We start from the raw sequence: 24,753 nt of genomic DNA, 5'->3' as shown, positions 1-24,753 counted from the left end.
CACCAGCTGACAGAACCAGGTCTCTTAAATAAATTTGATGTATCTATCACTCTGAATCTTGACTCCTCGGTGGCTCCCGCTCACCCTGGATGAGGGCCAGCTGTGTTGGGGGAAAATCTTCAGTCAGGTCTCTACTGATGTGCTCTCCTAGCTCATTATTCCCCCATCACTGACCCCTTCACACTCCAGCACTTCTGAGCCTCATGACAGCCCCTATAAACACTTCCTCCCTCTGACCTTTGTGGCTTTTCCTGTCTGGAATGCTCCTTGCTTCTGCCACCTGCCTGGCTCCTGAGGGCACCCAGCAGCCCCACCCCCACGCCACCGCCACCGCGCACACGTTGGAACCTCTGCTGTCTGTTCCCTGGTGGCCTGTTTTATATCTCTATCACTTAAGACCTTCCCCAATGCATTCTCCATGCTAGGACAGAGTGAAACGGCTTTGGCTTGTTTGCTAAAGTCTCAATTCTGATCGCGTCTTCCAGCTCACCGTCTGAGGCCACAGAGTCTCAGCCTGGACATCAGACTCTCCCCAGCTCAGGGCTGCTTCTACCTACCTCAATGCCCCCTTTTCTCTTCACCCCAGGCCTGCAGGCCTTCCTGCCCCAGGCCTGAGCTGCTCCCTCACAAAGAGCCCTTGAACTCAAGCTGTTCCAGGTTAATCCTACCATCCTGGGAGCCTCCACCTTCCCCCACCGCCTCTCCAGTTCCCTCCCCACTCGGGTGCCCGTTCTCTGATCTCAGAACCCTGCACACCTCTCCTTTATGCCAGAGCCCCGTGGTTCTTAACCTTCCTAATGCTTTAACCTTTTACTACAGTTCCTCATGTGTGGCGAGCCCCAATTATTTTCCTCGCTACTTCGTAACTGTAACGCTGCTACTGTTGTGGGTTTTAATGTAAGTATCTGATATGCAGGATGTCTGGTGTGCGGCCCCTGTGAGAGAGGGTGGAGAGCCACTGTGCTGGAGGGCATCCTTTTAGATCTCTTCATCCTTTTATTTCAAGGATGCCAGTGCCCTTCATTGGACCCCTAAGTCTTCAAGGGAGAGACTGAGCTTGCTCATATACAGAGTGGGACTTGGGATGCCGGGAGGATGCAATCACAGGGTCAATAGCTCAGGTTAGACAAGTGCTTCACCAAGGCTGCATAAGACTAGTTAAATTAGACGAGAGCAAATGGATAATGACAAGGAGCTTCTATTAAAGATGATCATGAATATGAAATGCCTAGAGTCTTAGAGGCCTTTGAGTTATCAGTCCTTTTATGACTACGATTCAGAATTATTTTTTTTTTCTGCATGTCCTAAAGCGAGCATTTAATAGGGCTACCATCCATTGTTTGCCCCGTGGACACGCAGAATAGGACAACGTGGAATGAAGCACACAGGCCCAGGTTCTGTTTTGAGAAATGACAGACTTCCTGATAAGCACTTGATTTGTCTCCCTGCAGTAAACATTGGCAGCTGACCAGTTCACTGTGGGTTTTGCTCTACTCCCCATTTTTTTTTTTTGAGTTGAGATCCCTTGTGGCTCAGGCTGGCCTTGAACTTGCTAAGTAGACAAGGATGACCTTGAGCTCCTGATCCGCCTTCCTCCACCACCAAGTGCTATTCAGAGTACTGCCACATTCTGTTTATGCAGTGCTGGGGATTGAACCCAGGGCCTTGTGCAAGCTAAAGAAGCCTCACTATGAGTCTTAAACCAGATAAGTACCAAGAGCAGCGGCAGCCGGGGGCTTGAAGCGCCCACAGAAACTGATTTCACCTCTGCACACTTGCGTCTTGACAATGGGTTATGCTCTCAGAAGCATCAACTAAAGCTCTGTGCACATCAGCCTGGATACTACACAGATGTTCAGCCACTGGCCAGAGTGCCTCTAGGCACTATGTTGATTCTCAGCAGGAAGTCACCTGATGCACAGACTGGAAAACTCAAGTTATTTCAGAGCCCTGAGGGAGAAACAGAGGCAAGGGCTTCACTCCCAGCACTGGGCTCTTGCGCTACTCTGATAGGAAGCACGAGGCCTGTGGGAAAGCCCTAGAACATTGGCTATCTAGCCCCAGGCTTTAAAAAACAAACAGATTCAAATCAGAAATCATCTGGTAAGAGAATAATCCAGAAAGGATGTTGCCAGAGAGATTTGAAGGGGGAAAAAAAGTCCTTCGAATTTTCTTAAATTAGGTTTTTCTTTTAATTACCTACTTATCCTTCAGAAACTTGGAGCGCTCCCATTCCTTATCAACATATTCCTTGTCAATTATGCACAGGCTCAGGCTTATGGTGCCTAGGGTGATGCTTAAGCACGAGGCAGCTGGAAACGTTTCCCCCTGGGTTGAGGGGCTGAGAGGAATGCTGAGGGGCTGAGAGGAATGCTGACGTGCTGAGCAGACTGGCTGCTGAGGAGAGCCAAGGAGCAAGGCGCCTGGGGGCAGGGAGCCAAGCGGACCGGGCTGGCGCCCAGGCTGGGGAGCGCGTGTGGGGGCGGGGCGCGCGTGGGGGCAGAGCCACTGACAACCGGGGAGGATGGGGGATGGGCGCCAACCTTTTGACTTTTGCGATTCCGACGAACTGTGTTTTCTGGCTGGTTCTTAATATCCTTTCCTTCAAATAGCTAATATAAGGATGCTAAGCAAAACTGCTTATTGGTGCGTTTTTCCCCCCTTGCTTGATTGGCTACATCATGCTGCTTGACGGAAGATTAATGCTGGAAACATTGTGTGGGCACGCTCTGATGAGATGTGGGGGTGGGGCAGGCAGGAAGGCAGTGGTGTGTGTGTGTGTGTGTGTGTGTGTGTGTGTGTGTGTGTGTGTGTGTGTGTGTGTGTGTGTGACTATGAGATGCAGCGTGTAGGTGAGGTACCAGTCCACGTTATTTCCCAGAAATCTTGCCCTCTCTTTGTCCTTGATTAGGCGATGTGTATGTCTTTGTTAGGACCAGATGTGATGGGGGGGAGGGGGACGGACAGGTGGTAAACAAAAGAAATCGCAGTTCCCCTTCATGCTGGCATTGGACCTGAACCAAAAGTCCATTTAGGCTCAAGCCCTCGGCCATTTGGGTTGTTTGAACTGTGTGGATAGGTGAGGAGATTGCAGACTGAGAAACCAATTTGTGAGTGAACAGGCTGTGGGACAGATTCCCATATGGAAATCTCAGCTTCACTTAGTCAAACTGAGGTATCTCCTTGCTTTTGTCAAACTGGGGTTAGAATACGCCCGCCCCGTCCCGCCCCCTCACTCTGACGTGAGCTTGTGTGTGTCTGGCTCTCTGGGGTTACCTCCCCTCATCCTTCCCCTCATCCACAACCCACATCTCTTCCTGGTCATTTCCGCATCTCTTGTTTTCACTTGTCTCAGGCCCAGTCAGGTGCCCCAGTACTTGACAACCTGCTCTGCCTCCAGGGAAAGATGTCTTTACACAGTGATTTCGGTGAACTCTTTTTCCTTCCTGCTTCAGCGTGAAAGAGGACAGCCCCAGCGCGCATCCTCATGCGAGCGGAATGGGACAGGAGTGTAGACAAATACAATGAAGAACAAAGCTGACCTCGGTGTGGGCCTGCCTGCTCTGCCCTTGTCCATTTAGAAGAATTAGCTGAGTGTGATGAGGTATGATCGCGGTGATTCTTTCTGGTCAGGTCTGCTCCCATAGCCAAGGAGAGGCTGAAAGGGATAGCTTGTTATTCTGAGTCTTTACTTGATCTTAACTAAAACTTTAGGGAGTCACTAGGCAGGTGGTTTAACTTCTCCAAGCCCAGTGTCCTCCTTAAAACAGAGGTAACAACAGAGCCAGTCACAAAGAACTCGGAGCAAAGCCCTGTGCGTGGAGCTCGCCATAAGGGAAACCCCGGAAAAGTCCAACCATCACTGTTTGTCTGTGGGGCCATGAAGCAGCTCCTCAGTGCCCTGTGCTTTGTCTTCTTATGTGAGGGGGGAGACTATCTGCCATGGTTAAGCAACAGGGCTGGTGAGAGGAGCTCTGAGCAGAGCATCTCGTGCTCTGTAATGAGTAAGAGCACACATGGCTTCTGTTTCCCTATACTCCAGCGACCAGCGTTCTGATGGGCTCAGTCGTGTGCTTATCTGGCTGCAGGCTCATACAGCGGCTTCCAGGCATGTGCAGAGCTGTTTGGAAGACACACAACACATAAGACGTAGTGACAAGGGCAGCCAAAGCCAGAGGGTCCTGTCTCTGATTGTCACTTCCTGCTGCTGCTGCTAATGGCTTCAGGGTTTTGGCTTCTTCCTATCCATCCATTGAAGTTAAGGAACCCAGCCTTCACTCCTGCTGAAGGACCCCCTGGAAAGGTATTATTATCTCCTTGCTTCCATCCCTCGTAGGCAATCTGTCTACAGAGAGAGTGGGCCAAAGAGGTAAAGAAAAATATTCAGGTATTAGTTTTATGCTTAACTATTGCTTAGAAAAAGTTAAGAATATTTTTTAAAACCAATTTATACATGATTTTTCAAAAAATTGATTTCAACAATCCACAAAAACCCAAGAGTACACTTCTGTCGATTATAAAACCAGCTATACAATAAACTCTCCTTTTAAAATAGTTTAATGGACTCCTAATACATATTTATAGGGCACAGCGTGACATTTCAGCACAGGCATACAGCGTGTGTTAATCAATTCCGAGCAATCACTTCCTTGTGTTGGGGACGTTCACCGTTCTCTCCATTAGCTACTTGAAAATAATTAATTGTTGTTAACCATGGTTATCCTACTGTGCTCTGGAATACGTGAAGGTATTACTTCTCCCTGCAGTGTGGATCATACTTGGTGTGTGTGTGTGTGTGTGTGTGTGTGTTATGTGTGTGTATGCACAAGTACAGACATGCTCATGTGGAGACCAGAGGTCAGCATCAGGGGGTCTTACTCTCCACACTGTTCTTAAGGTAGGGTCTCTCACTAAACCTGGAGCATACTCACTGGCTGGACTGGCTACCTCATCAGACACAGCGAGCCTCATGTCTCTGTCTCCAAGCCTTGGGATGACAGGTGTGGGATGACGGGTGTGCACAGCCAAGCCTGCTTTTGTTGTTTGTTTGTTTTAATGTGAGTTCTGGGGATTGAACCTAAGCCCTCATGCTTTCTTGGCCAGTACTTTACCCACTATCCTATCCCTGTTTGATAGACTTTCTTTAGATGTTAAAAGCCAGCTTTAAGTGGACTCCTAGTTTCTGTGTGTCTTGGTGTGTCTGTGACGTAAGCACCACGATTCCAGTAGACTATCTGGTAGTGAAAGGGACAAAAGAGCATTGTCCGTCATAGCAAATCTTCATAGATTATTTTTATAGTGTGAACAGAGTGATTGCCCTCAACGACATATTTCATAAATCAGCCATACTAAATGCCATTTCCTGATTTCCATAAACAGTAGTAATAATTAGACAATTTGGCTTGATCCAGGGTCTGTTCTGTAGAGGAAGCAAACTTAAAAAAAAAAAGCTCAATTAGAAAGATGCTATCTAGACACATGGACAAGAGCAGCAGCACACGGCTTCAGGAGGCCTTTCTGTAGAACACTGCCAACTGCTCTAAAACAGGTAGTCTTTTCCACTAAGTGGTTCTCCTTTGCATACGTGGGGAATTACTAAAGCCATGAGGTTTATCGCTGACTGTGAGGTAGGAATTCTTGTTCTCCTGTCGCTCCTCTCCCTCCCCGTTTCCTAGTTCTAGCTTAGTTTCACTTCATCAACTTCTAGTCTTTGTGGTACCGTATTCTAGAGTCAGGAAGTAAAGGGCGCTGGCAAGATAAATATTTGTTGAGTTAATGACTAAGTGAAAGAGTGAAGAAAAACACGGTGTAATGATTGAATTCTGAATACCAGTGCTAATAACTGACTTAGGAACAGAAGGGAGGGTGGTGATTTTCACTGGGATCTGAGAGGGGATGGTAGGGAAGTTTTGTTTGGTAAGGACAGTTTGTCAGCCGAGAAGGCTATAGTGGGAGTGGCCTCAGGACAACATGAATGTTCTCAGCCCCAGTGAATAGTGCGTATCTAAAAGTCATCAAGACAGAGTAGCGTCAACGAGATGACCAAATCAGAGATTCCTGGCACTTGTGCTAAGTCATGGCCACAAATACCTTTGTCGTAAACCAGAAGATCAGAGAAAAAAGGCATTTCTCTAGGGAAAATAAATTGGAGTTTTTAGCAAAGGCCTGATTTTTGAGGTCTTTAAAAATGGCCAACAATCCTGGGGCTTTATCTTTAAGGGGAGAATCAGTAGAGGGATCGGAGGAATCCACAGGAAGGCCTGAAGGATTTTTGGAGTCTGTCGGTGGTGACAGCCATTCTCAGAAGCCAAGTGGAAAAGGCTGAAAGAGGGGATGGCTCTAGATATACATGAAAAAATGTGAGTGCAATGGTGTAAAAGGAACAAAATAGAATTCGGGGCCTGTTCCCAGCCGGATGGAGATTGCTGAGTTACCTGACAGAGCATTCACATAGGCATCGTGACGAAGTGCGATGGAACAAACGCCGAGCAGAATGACGACGTTGTTGTCGAGCTTACGGAGGTCACACAGCACAAAGGGAGCCAAACTCCGGACCTGAACAACGCAACAACACAGAGGAGCCCAGGCACACGCGCAAGCGAGACGACCACACACATGAAGTAATGATAGGAACACAGTGTTTAAAAGCCACAGGAAAGTTCGACGGCTCCCACAGCAGTCAGGTCACTCTCAAGGATGTGGTCAATCCACAAACACGCGTATCATTTGAATTACAGTCATGGTAACATGAAGAACAGGGAAAGGGCAGGAAATAAAGGATATGACTGTGGCACAAGGAGTTTCACCAAACAAAACAATATTCGCACCATAAAACCCCAGGAAGAAAACTGAGACAGGAAGAGAAACCTCGTTTCAAGAAACAATGAAGGGTCTAGAGAGCAGGTCAACAGTTAAGAGCACCGGCTGCTTTTCCCGAGGACCCAGGTTCAATTCTCAGCGCCCACATGGTGGCTCACAATGATCTGCAGCTCCAGTTGTAGGGGAATCTGATGCCCTCTTCTGACCCCTTTGCAGGCACCAGGCACACAGGTGGTGCACAGGCATACATGCAGGCAAGACAACCATACGCATAAAATAACAATAATAAAATGTTTAAGAAGAACTAATGATGGGAGACTCCCCCAAATTTGGGGCTAGGGAGATTGATGGCTGCTTAGGAGCACATACTGAGCTCACAGAGGCCCAAGTTGTGTGCCCAGCATCCAAGTCTGGTGACTTACGGCTCCCGGTAACTGCCACAGCAGGGAGATCTGATGCCTCTAGGTTCTGAGGGCACCCCCATTTCACATTCAAATGTGCATGCTATTCTTTTATCAGATAAAATAATCTTTAATGAAAAAAATCACACGAAATAAGAAAGTAGAAATAAGAAACTATCGGGCTGGAGAGATGGCTCAGAGGTTAAGAGCACTGACTGCTCTTCCAGAGGTCCTGAGTTCAATTCCCAGCAACCACATGGTGGTTCACAACCATCTGTAATGGGATCTGCTGCCCTATTCTGGTGTCTGAAGACAGCTACAGTGTCCTCATACATTACATAAATAATATTTTTTTTTAAAAAAAGGTTATTGTCTGATGACAGAAGAGTCAGTTTAGGAAGAGAACCTAATAATTAAAAAATTACTACTACTACTACTACTACTACTACTACTACTACTACTACCACCACCACCATACACACACGCACACACACACACACACACACACACACAGATAGGCACACAGGCACACACATATACATGCACACATACATACATTACTAATATTGGAACGTCTGACCATGTAAAGCGAATGTCAATAGCACTAAAGGAAGAAATAGGCAGCCATTCCGTGATAGTAGGCGACTTGCATACAGCACTTTCGACAGTAAGCAGATCATTCAGACAGAAAATCAATGAAGAAGCAGCAGATTTGAACAGCACTATAGACCAAATGGACTTAACAGACAGCTATGGACCTTGTAATCCTATGGTAGCAGAATGGGCATTCTTCCTATCCCCAGGGAGACATACTTCAGACCAGAAGGCATGGTCAGCTACAGAACATGTTATGAAATGAGGCATCTATACTAGGGGCAAAACAGGAAAATTTGCCCCTAAAATGGTTTAAGGTAGAAAATCAATATATAAAAACCAATTGCATTTATTCACACTACAACTCAACCACTTATAACAGAAAAAAGGGAAACAATCCCGTTTACAATTGTATTACAAAGAATAAAATAATAAATTTAACCAAAGAACTAAAACATCTGTACACTAAAAATGATAAAACATCAACAAAATTGAAAAACACCAATAAAATAGAAGCATGTCCTACACTAATGGATTAGGAGATTAGTTTTGCCAAAATTCTCCATAAGTGGCCTTTAGACCTGGTCAGATCCTGCCAGTGCTCCAGCGGTTTCTACAGAACTAGAAAGAAGCTCTTATGTTCACTTCGAACCATAAAAGACTCTAAAATACAAAGATGGACTGCATCACACTTCTTGATTTCAAATTATATTAAGCAGACCATGTGGTCGTAGCAAAGAAATGGGTGACAGATCAATGGAACAGAATAAAGACCCCACATGTAAACACACAGTTTGTACAATTGATCCTGCACAAGGATGCCAAGAATGTGAATGGGGAAAAGACGCCCCTTGTTGGATAAATAATGTAGAAAACCTAGATGTCTCTATGTGAAAGAACAAAATAGAAAAAAAAATACCTTTACTGTATTAAAAAAATCAACTCAAAGTGGCTTAAAGAGTTAGGTCCTCAAAACTGTGGGGCTGGACAGTTGGCTGAGTGGTTCAGAGCGCTTGCTGCATTTGCAGAGGACCTGGGGTTGGTTCCCAGCACACACATGCTAACAAGTCCAGTTCAAAGGGATCTGTCACCATCTTCAGGCCTCTGTACGCACTGTATGCACGTGGCGCACAGACACACATTCGGACAGACAGTTGTACAATTAAACAAAACAGAATAAGAAAAGATATCACATTGCGAAGTGCTGGGAGGAAGTAAAAACTTCTTAGTATTCGTCTGTGCAATGATTTTTCAGCGATGAAGCCAAAATCACAGGGGATATGGGCAAAGGTAAAAGAGCGAGGGAAAGCAAATGAAACACCTTCTATCAGTAAAGGAGACCAGTCAGCACAGGGCAACCTCCAGAAAAGGAGAGAGTGTTTCTAGTGAAGATGCCTGAAGAGGTTAATAGGCGAAACATATAAGGAATCATAAAACTCAATAGCAGACAAATGGTGATATATAAATGGTAAGTGTGTGTATGAAAATGTGATTAACGTGGCTAATCAACCACTGGGAAATCAAATGGTGGCGTAAAGACCAAGAGATTGCAGGGTGGCACTTAAAACGAAGAGACATCTGTTGGGAAGGGTGCACAGACACGGGAACACTGGGACACACTCAATGGGAAAGGAAGTAGATGCCCCACATAGGGAAACCACAGAGAGTGCTTCAAATTAAACCTCCCGGCTTTATTTTATGGAAAAGAACTTGAGATCGCCAAACGAGTATTACTTCCTCTCATTCTTTGCAGCGTTACTCAGGGTAGCTGTGGTAGGAAGGCAGTGTGAACATCTACCAACAGTAGGAAGGCAGTGTGAACATCCACCAATAATAGGAAGGCTGTGTGAACATCCACCAACAATAGGAAGGCAGTGTGAACATCCACCAACAATAGGAAGGCAGTGTGAACATCCACCAATAATAGGAAGGCTGTGTGAACATCCACCAACAATAGATAGGCAGTGTGAACATCCACCAACAATAGGAAGGCAGTGTGAACATCCACCAACAATAGGAAGGCAGTGTGAACATCCACCAACAATAGATAGGCAGTGTGAACATCCACCAACAATAGGAAGGCTGTGTGAACATCCACCAACAATAGGAAGGCAGTGTGAACATCCACCAACAATAGGAAGGCAGTGTGAACATCCACCAACAATAGATAGGCAGTGTGAACATCCACCAACAGTAGGAAGGCAGTGTGAACATCCACCAATAATAGGAAGGCAGTGTGAACATCCACCAACAATAGATAGGCAGTGTGAACATCCACCAACAATAGGAAGGCTGTGTGAACATCCACCAATAATAGGAAGGCAGTGTGAACATCCACCAACAATAGGAAGGCAGTGTGAACATCCACCAACAATAGGAAGGCAGTGTGAACATCCACCAACAATAGGAAGGCAGTGTGAACATCCACCAACAATAGGAAGGCAGTGTGAACATCCACCAACAATAGATAGGCAGTGTGAACATCCACCAACAATAGGAAGGCAGTGTGAACATCCACCAACAATAGGAAGGCAGTGTGAACATCCACCAACAATAGATAGGCAGTGTGAACATCCACCAACAATAGGAAGGCAGTGTGAACATCCACCAATAATAGGAAGGCAGTGTGAACATCCACCAACAATAGATAGGCAGTGTGAACATCCACCAACAATAGGAAGGCAGTGTGAACACCCACCAACAATAGATAGGCAGTGTGAACATCCACCAACAATAGATAGGCAGTGTGAACATCCACCAACAATAGGAAGGCAGTGTGAACATCCACCAATAATAGGAAGGCTGTGTGAACATCCACCAACAATAGATAGGCAGTGTGAACATCCACCAACAATAGGAAGGCAGTGTGAACATCCACCAACAATAGGAAGGCAGTGTGAACATCCACCAACAATAGGAAGGCAGTGTGAACATCCACCAACAATAGGAAGGCAGTGTGAACATCCACCAACAATAGATAGGCAGTGTGAACATCCACCAACAATAGATAGGCAGTGTGAACATCCACCAACAATAGGAAGGCAGTGTGAACATCCACCAACAATAGATAGGCAGTGTGAACATCCACCAACAATAGGAAGGCAGTGTGAACATCCACCAACAATAGGAAGGCAGTGTGAACATCCACTAATGCTGTGGTTTGCCCTGGAGTTATCTATATTTTGATGCTAATTCCACTGCCCCAAGGACTGCTGCCAAGTCACATACTCAGGACTCAGGTGACTTCACTAGAACCTTCTCCCCACTGAATTTGTGAGGGGCAGGTACAGGATAGAAGGAGGCCTGTCATTGGATGAGAAGGAAGGATGGGTGGGAGAGAAGTTTGAAGGAAGAGGAGGAGGCTGGAACGGAAAGGAGGAAGAGACAGGAGGGAGAGGGAGAGAGGCCGTGGCAGGACAATATGGCAGGTGACGTTAAGATTCCACACTGTACCTTTACAGGTTGTTATGAATGTTTTTAAGGGATGGATGTGTATTGGGCTTTTTATGTTTAGGTGGGCAATTACATCTTATCAATTGGGTCAGAGGTTATTGTGTTGCGTGTTCTTTCATGTGTAGATTTAAGTGTAAGGGAGTGTGGGGCAGCTGATCTGGGCCACCACGAAATTGGAATGTGTGCTTCCGGCAAGATATCCAGCAGATATCTTGGGGCACTGTGGTGTAGACCTAGTGGGGATAAAAGACAGCATTTTCATTTTTTATATTTTTACAACACACGAACAATAGGAAGGCAGTGTGAATATCCACCAACAAAGACCGAATGAGGAACGTATCATTACTTAGTCCCAAAAGAGAAGGAAGGAAACTCCTGCCATTTTCAAAAACACAAAGGACTTGTGTCACGTGCTAAACCAGGGCAGGACAAACGGGGTGGCACATGATCCCTGTTCTATGTGGAACCCCAAATAATCAAACTCGGAGAAACAGAAAGTAGAGTGTGGCTCTGGGGGCTGGCAGCACGTGAAATGAGACAGAAGTAACTGAAGGGCGTGATGTGTGACGGAAACAGGATAGAGGACGTGTCCAGCCATAAAATGAGTCTCAACAAAGTTAAGACTCAGCTTGGAAGACCAAAAACACAGGCAACATGGGCAGAAATGAGAACTAGTGGAGCTAAGCTCATTCTATTGACAAAGAAAAACAGGCGACACCGGGTAACCTATAGACAGGAGACTGTGGAAATGAAATCTTATTGTTTTCCGTAACTATAGTGACACGAAGTCGGAAATCAATAGCAGGAGGAAAATGGAAAACTTGCCGAGAAATGTCTTAGATAGAAAATCCACATATAAAAATCAATCGCATTTCTCTATACTAACAGCAAACCATCTAGAACAGGAAGAAATCCCACTTACAGTTTGCGTCAAGAAAGAACAAGTTACTTACCACGTGCAATGAATAGGTTTCTACGATGTGTACAGCCGAGGGCACCGGGAAACAGTTCTGTATACCTGTGAGGAGGTAGATCCTAAATGTGTCAACACATACACAAGCACACGCACACACACAAACACACACAGACACACACACACACACACACACTCACACTCACTCCAGGTAACGGTGAGTTTCTAGGAGTATGCTAAATGGCTTGGTTGTGGTAATGTCACAATTGTATATGCATGTCAAAACATCAAGTTATATATCTTAAATATGTCCAATGAGGCAATGAAGATGGTGAGTTTTATGCTACAGTATTTTACCAAAATAGGCATAGCTGTCGGGTGATTGCTACTTGACCACTTATTTTCTCTTAAACACAGGGGTCAGAATGAAATCTTTAGAACGACTGCAGTCTCTGGCTCATGTCCTGCTGGTCCTTCTAAAGAGGGTCCATAGACGGGGAGGGGCCTTTACCAAACATGGGCTATTGGCTCATTGGGTCCTAACGATAATTCTGGAACTGTCTCGTACTTCACCTGCTTCACAACGTGAGGAAATACAAGCTTGAGTGTTTGGGCTTGTTGTTCAGAGCTAATGCTTGGCTTACACACATGCTACAGCACACACACACACACACACACACACACACACACACACACACACACACTGAATGCACTCCCAGGCGCTTTCCAGTATTTTTGAGCATGAAGTTACAACCTTGCATTTTTTTTTTAATCACTGGTATTCAGAGTTCTTGAAAGAGCTGTGCTGGAGAAGGAAGGAAGCTCAGATTTGCTCAAACCATGGTGCTTTCCACAGTTCAGAACAGCGGTTCTCAACCTTCCTAATGCTGTGTCCCTCACGCTGTGGTGACCCTGACCGTAAAATCATTTTCATGGCTACCTCATAACTGTAATTTCGCTACTGTTACGAATTGCAATGTAAATATCTGATATTCGATCCCCAAAGGGGCAGCAACCCACAGGTCGAGAACCACAGGTTCAGGAGGTCGTACATTCAGGTAGGCATCAGTAACAGCACTGAACCCAAGCACTGTTCAGATAGTTCTGTTCTGACGGAATTACAGAATTAACAGAATTACAGAATTAACCTCTCGGAGGTCTGTATGTTGGGAACATAACAAGAGGGGCCAGTTGTAACCGCTGGCCTGTCCTTAGCACAGTTGGTATTCCCTGGGGAAGGAAAATGCCCCTGTGCGTTTGGACTGAACATCTCTTGAGCTGTTGGCTGGATTCGGTTCTATCTGAGACTTGGGGAAGGAGCTTGGGGGTGGTCCTCTTTTTCACCTTGCCTTCTCTGTGCTGGGGGAAAAGGAAAGGACTGGTGTGGTGTGTGTTCCCTTGTCTCCTGCTAGCAGAGGAGGATATGGAGAAGCCGGGTTGGGGAGAACACTAGCAAGTGCTGAAATCTTTCACAATCGGAGTTGTTAGCCTCAAATCTTTTATACCAGCCAGGCCTCTCACTGTATGCTGTGATTCTTCTGAGAAGCTGGGGGTTTCTGGCATTTTGCTGCCTCTCTTGGGGGTGGGGCTGGTGTGTTTTTATCGCTGCTGTTGTCTGCTTGTTAGTTTTTGATAGGGTCGTACTACTCAGGCCTGGCTGGTCTAGAAACTGCTATGTAGATCACACTGGCCTTGAACTCAGATTCTACTGTTGATGACCTAGGCCACCACACCCAGCTCTCTTCTGTCCCTTTTTCTATAGTCACAATGTATGGCAACACTAAAGAAACATTAGAGCTGAATGCCCCATGCCAGTGGCCAGCTCCCCCTCCCCCAAGCTAAAGGACACCCTCCACCTTTGCATGGGGCTGTCCTCATTTGGGCACTGGACCTGCTGAGTTAATTTCTGCAATGTCCAGCTCGCTGCACCTCCCCCCTCTCACTGCAGCGATGACCGTCAGCCTCCCAGGATGCTGAGCACCTGCAAGGGAACAAAACAGAGGGAGAAACTTACTGACCAAAGAGTATGTCAAAATAGCACTAAGAATTTTCAAGGAAACAGTTTCAAAGTATCGATTGTATGTTTAAAATATTAAGTGTGGCATGGGAATATACTTCAGTTGGCAGATATCCACCTAACATTCACAAAGCTCTGGGCTTGATCCCCAACACACAGAACTAGGCGTGGTCGAGTATGCTTGTCACCCCAGCACTTGGGCGGTGGAAACAGGGGGGTCAGAAGTTCAAGGTCATCCTCAGACATCAGAAGTTTTGTCCAACCTTGGACTGTATGAGACCCTGTATTAACAAACAAACAAATAAACAAAAAAGCAAACTTGGGGCTGAAGAGATGGATCGGCGGTTAGGAACACTGACTGCTCAGTTCCCAGCACCCACACGCATGGCTGCTCAGAACTGTCTGCAACTCCAGTTCCAGGCGATCTGATACCCTGGCATAGACATACATGCAGCTAAGACACCAACACCCCTAAAATAAAAATAAATAAACTATAAATTAAAAGGTAAAATTGTATAGTTATATGCATATATAATAATAAAGTTAGTTCCTCTGTCTAGTTTTTTTTTCCCTCTGTCTAGTTTTTAATGTGACTACTAGGACATTTGGAATGGGGCCCATGTGGATTCTCTTTCCTCTGGGCAGTCCTACTCATAATCACCACTTCTGCTTGCTTGCTGTCCTTTCAATACGCAGACTGGGTGGGTTTGCCCTCCAGAAGGTGCTTTCAGCTGCCGAGTAGTCAGTAGAAGCCCCCGGCACACTGCATTTGGCTCATTTATTCAAGTCAGCACTCTATGAAGGGACGACGAGGGGGACATTTCTTTCATCCGCTTGACACTGGCTTCACTCTGAGATGAAGTCTCTCCGACAAGAACATAGCTATGGCCCTGGCCCGTGCCCCTAGGGTTGATCTCCCCTTTAAGCTGGGGCAGCCGTGTGCCGGCAGAGCTTTTGAGAAACGAAGTGTTCTTTACTTCCTGTCCACGGACCACTTACGGAATTCCAAGTGGCTCTTGAGTGTTTTAGGATCAGTGCACACTGTTGTGACCTGTCATCTAGAGACTCTCAAGTATTGGAGGGAGGTATTGGCGTTATCAGATCCATCTCGGATTCGTCTGAGAGATGCCGCATTCTGACAAAGAAGCCATAGCCTCTGCTCGTGACGAACTTGGGTCCTGGGCAGAGAGGGGGACTCTCTGACCCACCAGAGACAACTCTGGAGCTAAGGTGTGGGCCCAAGAAGACAGAGCTGTGTTTGGGAAGAACTGAAGGTGAGCATTGTAGGAATAGGAGGGTCATGGAAACAGGCACAGCATCGGCTTGGGATACTTTTAAGAAGGACAGAAGCGACCCCTGTGTAAGTCAGGTAGGGCCGCAGAGATTTCAGTCAGTGGGAAGCTGCTCCCACATTCTCAGGGTGTGGTACAATACACGGAACAATGAAACCTAATTCCATGCACTGAGGGGGCATGAGATTCTCTCTCTCTCTCTCTCTCTCTCTCTCTCTCTCTCTCTCTCTCCCTCCCTCCCTTCCTCCCTCCCCCTCTCCCTCCCTCTCATCTCTCTCTCTCTCCCTCCCTCCTTCCCTTCCTCTCCCTCTCCCCCTCCCTCCCTTCCTCCCTCCCCCTCTCCCTCCCTCTCATCTCTCCCTTTCCCTCCCTCCCTCCTTCCTTTCCTCTCTCTCTCTCCCCCTCCCTCCCTCCCTCCCTCCCCCTCTCCCTCCCTCTCATCTGTCTCTCTCCCTCTCTCCCTCCTTCCCTTCCTCTCTCTCTCTCTCTCTCTCTCTGGTTGTCAAAATTTGAAAGTTGGCATATTGCTAGAACACTATAGCTGTTCAGTAAATAAATCCAGAACACTTATATGTGCCAAGTACTTTATTTTTAAATAAGTACATATATTATGGCAGGTAAAACACTTGCAGCCACTAATTAAAAACAACATAAGCTGGGAGTGGTGGCACACGACCGTGATCGTAGCACTTGGGAGGCAGAGACAAAAAGGTCACGCAAGTTGGGGCTAGCCTGGCCTAATAGCAAGCTCCAGGCCAACCAAGCCTCTCTCAAAAGGGGGTTGTAAAACTATAGCACAGGGGTGGCATGGCCCCTTACTGCTCTTCCAGAGGATCTGGTCCCATTCCCAGAACCCAGGCTGTAGTAACTCAAGTTCCAGAGTATCTGGCGCCCTCTTCTGGCCTTCCTGGGCAATAGACACACAAGGCTCACACATTTGTGCAGGTGGAAGCAATCATACACATAAAAATACACAGATCTTAAAAACGTTAAAAGACAATAGAACATTGTGACACTGTAAAATGCAGAAAGATCTCCCATGCCTTCAAATTCCATTTAACTCATTTTTTAAAGGAACGTGTGTGTGTGTGTGTGTGTGTGTGTGTGTGTGTGTGTGTGTTTGCCGATATATCTGCCTGTACATCATGTGTGAACCTGGTGCTCTTGGAGACCAAAGGAGGTTACTAGATCTTTTGGAACTGGATTTACAGATGGCTATGAGTCACCATGTGGGTGCTTGGACTCAAATCCAGGTCTTCTCGAAAGGCAGCCCGTGTTTTTAACCACTGAACCAATCTCTGAGCCCATCTCCCCAGCCTTCTCGTGGATCACCAAGGCCCCAGACTCCGTACGTGATCACATAGCAGATTAGCCCAGCGGTGGCACATATGTGGCCTGATGTCTGAGAGGAGAGTGATAACGACGTTAGTTGGCAATCTCTGCAGGAGTTCGGTGCTGGGAGTCTTGCTTAGAAGACACGAGTGGACAGGAAAGTGGGAACCAGTGGTTGGGTCACTGCCCAGACAACTGTTGCATGGTTCTGCTTATCCCTTTGCACACATGAGCTAATCCGTGATGGCCATTTAGAGTCCAGCCTCCTGGTATGGGGCAGTGGTTCTGTCTAATGAATGTGAGCGAGTGCCAAGAGATGACTCATGGTCCAGCTCTGGACTGGGCTTCACTTTCCTCAGAATAACCCTATGGAGTATATACCATCAGGCCTCTGATTTTACAAGAGAGGGAACTCAGGCACAGGTTAAATGGTTTGCTACGATCACACAGCTGTAGTTCAAACCCATGTCCTGAACAGGCTCAAAGCCCGAATAATGTCTCAGTGTTAAATTACCATGAGTTTTGTAGCATCTTGTACTTGCCTTGTCTTTCCCTTATTTAACCCCGATATGGGTCCCTGGGACTCACTAGCTTGGAGCTGGTTCGCCATTGTTAGCAGTGGAAACAGCAACGATTCACCAGACCAAAGGCTCCATTCCTCATCCAGTAGAAAGTATTTATTTATGTATCTTATTCTATGGTTTTTCACATCCTTAAAGTGGCTTTACTTGGCCCTGTAAGGAGCTAATTATTCACCAAATATAAACCACGGCTTGTTCTTTTCAGCCCCCTGCATGCTTCTTCCCCTCATCGTGCGATGCCATCTGGTGCTATGAGCTCATGCTTTCTGTGTTCCTTTGCACAGCACCAGATTCGTCCTTTCTAAGCCCAGAAAGCAAGGTTGCTTTCAGAGTTTGCCTGCGTGGCTTTGAGAGCACTGGAATCTAACGCCCCCTAGTGGATCTCACCGGTATCACTCCTTACCATCCCCACAGGGAATTCGTCCTCCCATTTCCACAGGGAATTTGTCTTCTCCCATGTAGACTGCCCAGGCCTTTCTCTTTTAATCAGTAGCTTTCGTGAGCCACTGAGCACCAGCGTCCTTTTCTGTGTCATTTCTGTTGGCTTAATGCACGGGATGTGGGAAGCCAAACCTTAATGATTCCACTTACCTCTTCAACTCTGTCTCCCTTTGAGCTGTGCCAGTGGAACGCGTATTTAAGAGTGGGACACCAGAAGTCTTATGGATGGCCTCCTTCACACACTCTTTCTCTTCTAATTCTGCCAAAGTCCAGAGTCTCTCTGATCATTTTCCCCAGGAGGGGAGCACTGGGAACGTAGAACATTTTCTTGTGCTTCAAGCTTAGGATGTCAGGGCTTCACCAACTGAACCCCTAACCTTTGAGACGTTTGAGTGCTGCCTGTTAGATCTGGCCTCTCCCCTTTCCACCTTCTGATGCTCAAGTCAGCATCCCTGGCAATTAGGTGTAGACTAAGATCCTAGGAGGAGGAAGTGTGCTTGGTGATGTATGTGCCGCTTCGTTCTCACGGCCAGCTGTTCGCCCTCTTCCTGCACCCCCGCCTCCTCGGGTCCTGCTTGGTACTATCAAGTCACAGAGGAGAGAATCAGTCCTCAGTGGTTTAAAGGAGCTCACAGTTCCCTGAGTGCAGAGGTCGTTCTCAGGCGAACCCCTCTGAGTCTGAGAAAACTTGCTTTGTTTCTCCAGTTCTGCACTTCATCACCAGCAGGAAGCAGCTTCTAAGAGGTGCAGGTGGGGAAGCCATGGAGTCAGCCACGGAGCTGGTCTAATCTCCAAACAACACGTATAGACCGGCGTGGAAAATACACGGACACAAGCCTCCACCGTTTCCCAACAGCTCACGTTGGTACTAAATTGGAAAACTCAACTTTGATATCGAATTGACCATATTATTTTAGAATAACAACTGTAGAAATCTGTAGAGTTTGCACGAGTTTCTAAAAGTTAAAGAATTCAGTTCGTCTAACAGCGGACACAATAAGACTTGCTCACCTCGCTGGACTGTGGCCTTGGCTAATTACTTACCCTCTGAACGTCAGACTTTTTCTGTTTAGTGGAAATAATCATACCAGGGGTTGCTTGTGAGTGCCAATTGGATTCTTTTCGTATGTGTATGTATGTGATGTGTGATATGTGTGTGTCTCCCCTTGTGGAGGTACAAGTGTATGTGGATGCGTGTAGAAACCAGAGCTTAATGTTGGGCATCGACATATATCACTCTGCACCTGAGATACTGAGGCAGAGTGCCTTACTTGAACCCATAGCGTGCCTATTCTGGTAGTTCAGCTATCACCTTGCTCTGGGGACCCTCTCTTTCTCTTCCCCAGGACCGGGAAAGCAGAGTGGACTGCCCACTCCCAACCAATATTTATGTAGTTGTTGAGGATCTGAATACCAGTCACCATGCTGATGGGCCCTTGACCTTCTGAGGCGTTTATTTACCCCACTCTCAGGGCAGTTTTCTTAGATGCTTTTTCTGTGTGTTTGGGATACTCAGATCATCTCTGTCTTCTGGTCCATATATGGTATGCTGCATAAATGGAACTTTGTATAGTGAACCGATTTGTATTCCCGAGATACACCTCATCCGGTCGTGATGCATGGCCTTTTAAAACGTGGCCAAGTTCAGATCGCTAATATTGAGAAGGATTTTTTGCATAGAAAAATATCAAAGAATGTAGCATATTTTCCTGGTGTTGTGTAAGAGGACACAATTTTGATCTGCAGAACTCATGTTTTTTGTTTGTTTGTTTAAAAGGGGGGGAAAAGATTGACAGCAGGGCTGGGTGGGATGGTGAACGCTGTGCTCCCAGTATTTGGAATCTGGGAACAGGTTCATCCCTGAAGAGTTGATGGCTGGTTAGTCTATTAGTGAGTTCCAGGCCAGTGAGGGGTCCTGTCTGAGAGAAAAAAAGAAGGAAGGAAGGAAGGAAGGAAGGAAGGAAGGAAGGAAGGGAGGGAGGGAGGGAGGGAGGGAGGAAGGAAGGAAGGCAGGCAGGCAGGCAGGCAGGCTAGGCAAAAGGGCAAAGAGCATCTGAGGAATGACACCCAACGCTCTCCTGGTATTACATACATGTACAGACATGTGCACTCACATGTATGCAAACACACAAACACAGGATACTGCACAGTTTTCTTTCTTGTGATGTCTTGATTTCAGATCCAGTTGGGAGGCATTGCCTCCACTTCTGTTTGGTGTTTGAAGAGTCTGAGGAGCGCTGGTTCTTATTCAAACATTTGGTAAAACTCCCTGGCCAAGTCTTGGCCTTTAGCTCGCAGGCCTCACTAAGCTAATCACTAACTCCATCCCTTTCCTTGTTATGGATACAGTCAGATTAGCTCACCTATTGCCTTCAGTTAGCCTTTGGGTTTGTGTCTTCCTACAATGATTTTTCTGTCTAACTTAATATTAGTGTTTGGCAGGTTTGCCCAGTATTTATTTCTGTAAGATTAATCTCCTTTTAATTTACGTTTTTTTTTAATTCACTTTGGCTTTTTACTTCTTGGAAGTCTGTCTACCCACTGGAAATTAATTGGCATCTGTGAGGATTCTCTAGTTAACAGCTGCTGCAGTTAAACACACACACACACACACACACACACACACACACACACACATACACACACATATACACACATACACACACACTCACACATACACATACATACACACATACACACACAAATACACACACATACACACACTCACACACAGACACACACTCACACACACATACACATACACACACATACACACATACACACACATACACACACAAATACACACACATACACACACACACTCACACACAGACACAGACACACACACATACACACACATACACATACACACAGACACATACTCACACACACACAGTTTTTAAGGTTAGTTTAATGAGATGCATTTATCCAAACAACTGGCCAAGATGACTGACACAGAGAAGTAGGTTTTGTTTGTTGCTGAGTTTTAAGAGAAGACAGATGCTGTTCGTAGGATTCAGAAGGCCGGAAGGGAAGAACAGACAGACACCAGTCAGTGAAAGCACTGGGTTGGGAAGATGACGATGAGGGGCGCACACGACCCCATGACTACACATGGTGGTATCAAATATAGGACTGGCTATGCCACCAGCTGAGGGGAAGAATTCCTTTTCCGTCATCCTTTTCCGTCACATCGAATGACTTTCTCAAGACTCATAGTTCAAGTCAGTAATATTAAGGCTGACACAGCCTCTGGAAGACTAAGCAGACTCTTGTTTGTCGATTGTAATCACTTCCTAAACCACCATGTAGAAGCTGATTAAGAAACAATGTCTTCTGGTTTCCAAATAACACATACATGCTAAGGAACTTTTGGGAAAAACTTAATTGAGAGATTGACTAGATTAAATTCAAACTGGGCTTTCAAGGGTTAATTTAGAATTCTGGGCCGGTTTTCTTCAACCATTTGTAAATTTGAGCACATTCTCCTCCCTTAATAGCTTTGTGTTTAAGTCATACGAACTCGGTGTTGAAAAGCATTTAGAGATAATATATATGTGCGTATACACACTCATAAAAATGCATTTAAAAATGGAACGTGACTTTAAAACCCTATTTCAAGGTTTTGGTCCCCGCCTCTGTTAGTGGCCGTAATCAGGAGATTCCCTGCCCCATTCCCCATTCAACCTGGTTTAGGATAAATTATTCTGCCTTGGGCTCCAGAATTCTATTACAGCCAAACAGGCTGGTCAATCGCATTTCTTCTTTCTTTCAAGGTATTGCACAGCGATGCACTGCGGTCAAGTACCACTTCTCTCAGCCAATCCGCTTACGGAACATTCCTTTCAATTTAACCAAGATAATCCAGCAAGATGAATGGCACCTGCTTCGTAAGTATTCCTGGGAAAGAATTAGACAAGGCAAAAAAAAAAAACAAACCAAGATTCCCCACCACGTTCGGATAGAAAACTGCTTATCTTAGGTTCCCTCTGGGCCCAACTGAACTGGGTCAGACACCCGGGCATCTATTTGCTGTTCTGTGAATACTGCGTGTTTACAATTCAAGTGTGAGGGAAACAAAACAGATGTGAAATACGTGACTGGGCCGTGTGGCTGTTTACCCAAGTAGCAATGCGTTTGTTTGTTTGTTTGTTTGTTTTGTCTTGTCTTTAAAGTTTTAGTTTTAATTATGTGTGTTGTGAGGGGATCTATTCAATGGCATTTAGGTGCCCTTAGAGGTACCACTAGATGTCCCTGAAGCAGGAGTTATAGGTGGCGGTGAGCCACCCAGCCTGGGTGCTGGGAACCAAGTTCAGACGATCAAAAGCAGTATTTTTACTTTAACCACCCAGCCATCTCCTCTTTTTACCCCATCTCAATCTCTTTTTAAAAACCAACATAGCAGGTATACAAACTTGACCCAAACACTATTCCTCAATTGCCCTCATTTTGGCTTTTCTTCTTTTTTTTCTTTTTTTTTCCGGAGCTGGGGACCGAACCCAGGGCCTTGCGCTTGCTAGGCAAGCGCTCTACCACTGAGCTAAATCCCCAACCCTTTGGCTTTTCTTATATATTTATTTTAGCTACCGTGTTTAGCTCAGATCATTGCATTTTTGCTGAGATATCTTTATGAAACTACGCCATAGCTTTCTCAGAGAGAAAGCTCTTACCTCGGCATCTTCATGGAACGAACTGCTCTTTTTCACTATCAAGGAAATGTGAAGGTCTAGATAAAATTGTGCGGTTCAAAACTAAAAAGGGTGGGTATATACCTGGAAATCCTTGATTCAAGCTGAATCAAATCCTTGATTCGTGGGAGTGGCACGTGATAGCAAAACAAGACACTGTGTTTTTTCCAGCTCGTCCCAGAGTCAGAAGTCAACACTGCCATCTTTTCCAGTAATCAGTCAAGAGTGCTGTGGTCATGTTTTCTTGGTGGAGAAAACCACTGTGGATACTGTCATGTTCTTTGACTCAGTCGCCACATAGAGTGAAGGGCTCTGTCTCGATTCTCACTACGAACATGGAGGCTCATACATCATCAAGGTGGTGCCTCATATAAATATTAATGACTACTAGTCATTGGATAAACGCCAGATGGTGATGGTGCACTTCTTTCATCCCAGCAGAGGCAGAAGGATATCTCTCTTCAAGTTTGAGGCAAGCCTGGTCTGCAGCATGAACTCCTAGACAACCAAGGCTAGAGAGAAACCCTGTTTCAAAAAGAAAAAAGAAAGGAAGGAAGGAAGGAAGAAAGAAAGAAAGAAAGAAAGAAAGAAAGAAAGAAAGAGAGAAAGAAAGAAAGGAAATGAAAAGATAAAAGGAAGATAAAGAAAAGTCATCAAAGGGATAAAATGTGTTTTATTTTCTGAAAACTTCTTCCGAGTTCTTTCTTGCTTGCAAACGTGAAGAAGCACTTCTCAGTAGACCCCACTGAGCCTTATGGAGTGGGATTCCTTCTTAGCGCCTTATGAGCACGTTTGGAGTTCTTTCTCTTGAGTGTCTATGAAGACCAGTCTCATTATTATTGACTTTGGTCAAATGGAAAAATCGCAGGGCCTTGCAAAGAACCTCATTTCTTTAACTCGACAAGTCTGGGCCTCTTTACTCAGCAAGGCAATGATTTGAGCATGATCCTTGTCGGGGAGTTTCTAAAAGAAACGTGCCTTTGACGCTCGCATGCCTGTTTCTAAGAGAGCCGCCCTTGGCGACCTGTACCAATTTACCAGTAAGACACCATGTCTGGAACTGATGCCAGGCTCCTGTGGGGTTATGTCTGACCTTTGTGCTTTGTAGTAGTCACGGAAAACAACTTCTGAATCACAGGGCAAGGATGTCACAGGGAATGACTGAGCCATTATTAGTCCCTCTCCTCATATGTGGCCATGCCAAACTATTTATACCCTTGTACCAATAATAATTCAGCATATTTAAATTGTTACTATCCATAACCCCTTATTTTGTGATATATATTCTCTATTCTGGGAGGGGCATTTAGTGTAAGATAAATAGAATTTAAAAGCTCTGAGCTAGAAATGAGAATTCCCTTCTAAGCAGCAGGGAAAGGAAGCTGGGTGGTGGCCTGCTCCTTTGATCCCAGCACTCAGGAGGCAGAAATCTGTGAGTTCGAGGCCAGTTTGTTCATACAGAGAGAGTTTCAGGACAGCCAAGGCTACACAGAAACCCTGCCTTGAAAAACAGATAAACAATCACCCCCCACCCCTGCTCCCCAGAAAAACAGGGATGGGGCAAGCTGTTTATGGATAAGATGCTATGGCCAATATTGGAAGCTACTGTAGCCTGTCTTCCCTCCACGTAGTGCCCCTAGGTATTCCACAGCAGTGGGGAAGCCCATCCTCCAAGTCCTGCAGTCTGCTGAGCTTGTGCACTTTGCTCAGACTTGTTGCCTGACCTCAGGAGCCGCAGGTGTGTGTGGAGGTGTGTGTGTCTTGTTTTAAGAAGAATGTGTTGTTCCAAACAAAGGCACAAGCAAAAGCAGGAAGGACAGATAGAAACAGCGAAAACGTAAAATAACCAGAAGATGGCCAACCTGAGTTGCCGAAGTGCTGTAAGGGGGAGATACCTTTCCGTATAGATCAGTGGGTCTCAACCGTCTTAACGCTGCGACCCTTTCTTACAGTCCCTCATGTGCTGACCCCAACCATAAAATTATTCTCATGGCTGCTTCACAAATTGTAATTTTGCTACTGTTATGAATCGTTCAGTAACTGTATGACATGCAGGACATCTGCTATGTGACCCCTGTGAAAGGGTCGTTTGACCCCAGAAGGGGTTGTGTCTCATGGCTTGGGAGCAGCCGAGACAGATGCTGTCAGTTATGCCCATGGTGAAGACTTGTCCCATGGGCGTAGCTCCTTCGTCTTCCATCGGTAAATAAGCTCTCCACCGT

The 24,753-nt window shown here is 45.9% G+C and overlaps 1 protein-coding gene across 3 annotated transcripts in view; it reads left to right on the top strand.

Moving 5' to 3' along the window:
- Tmem178a (transmembrane protein 178A) overlaps positions 1-24,753 on the top strand; it is a 59,598-nt gene that overhangs the window by 22,089 nt on the left and 12,756 nt on the right. Inside the window, exons 2-3 of one of the 3 annotated variants that reach the window (XR_015621974.1) lie at positions 18,549-18,943; positions 21,620-21,733. Coding sequence is in view for 1 of the 3 variants with exons in the window: in NM_001004282.1 (NP_001004282.1) it covers positions 21,620-21,733 (114 nt within the window). In the remaining 2 variants the exon portion in view is untranslated. 3 annotated transcript variants of the gene reach the window in all.

Source organism: Rattus norvegicus, chromosome 6 (genome assembly GCF_021556685.1).
Source record: "Rattus norvegicus strain SHRSP/BbbUtx chromosome 6, alternate assembly SHRSP_T2T, whole genome shotgun sequence".
NCBI lineage: Eukaryota > Metazoa > Chordata > Mammalia > Rodentia > Muridae > Rattus > Rattus norvegicus.
This window is presented reverse-complemented; position numbering and strand designations above follow the sequence as displayed.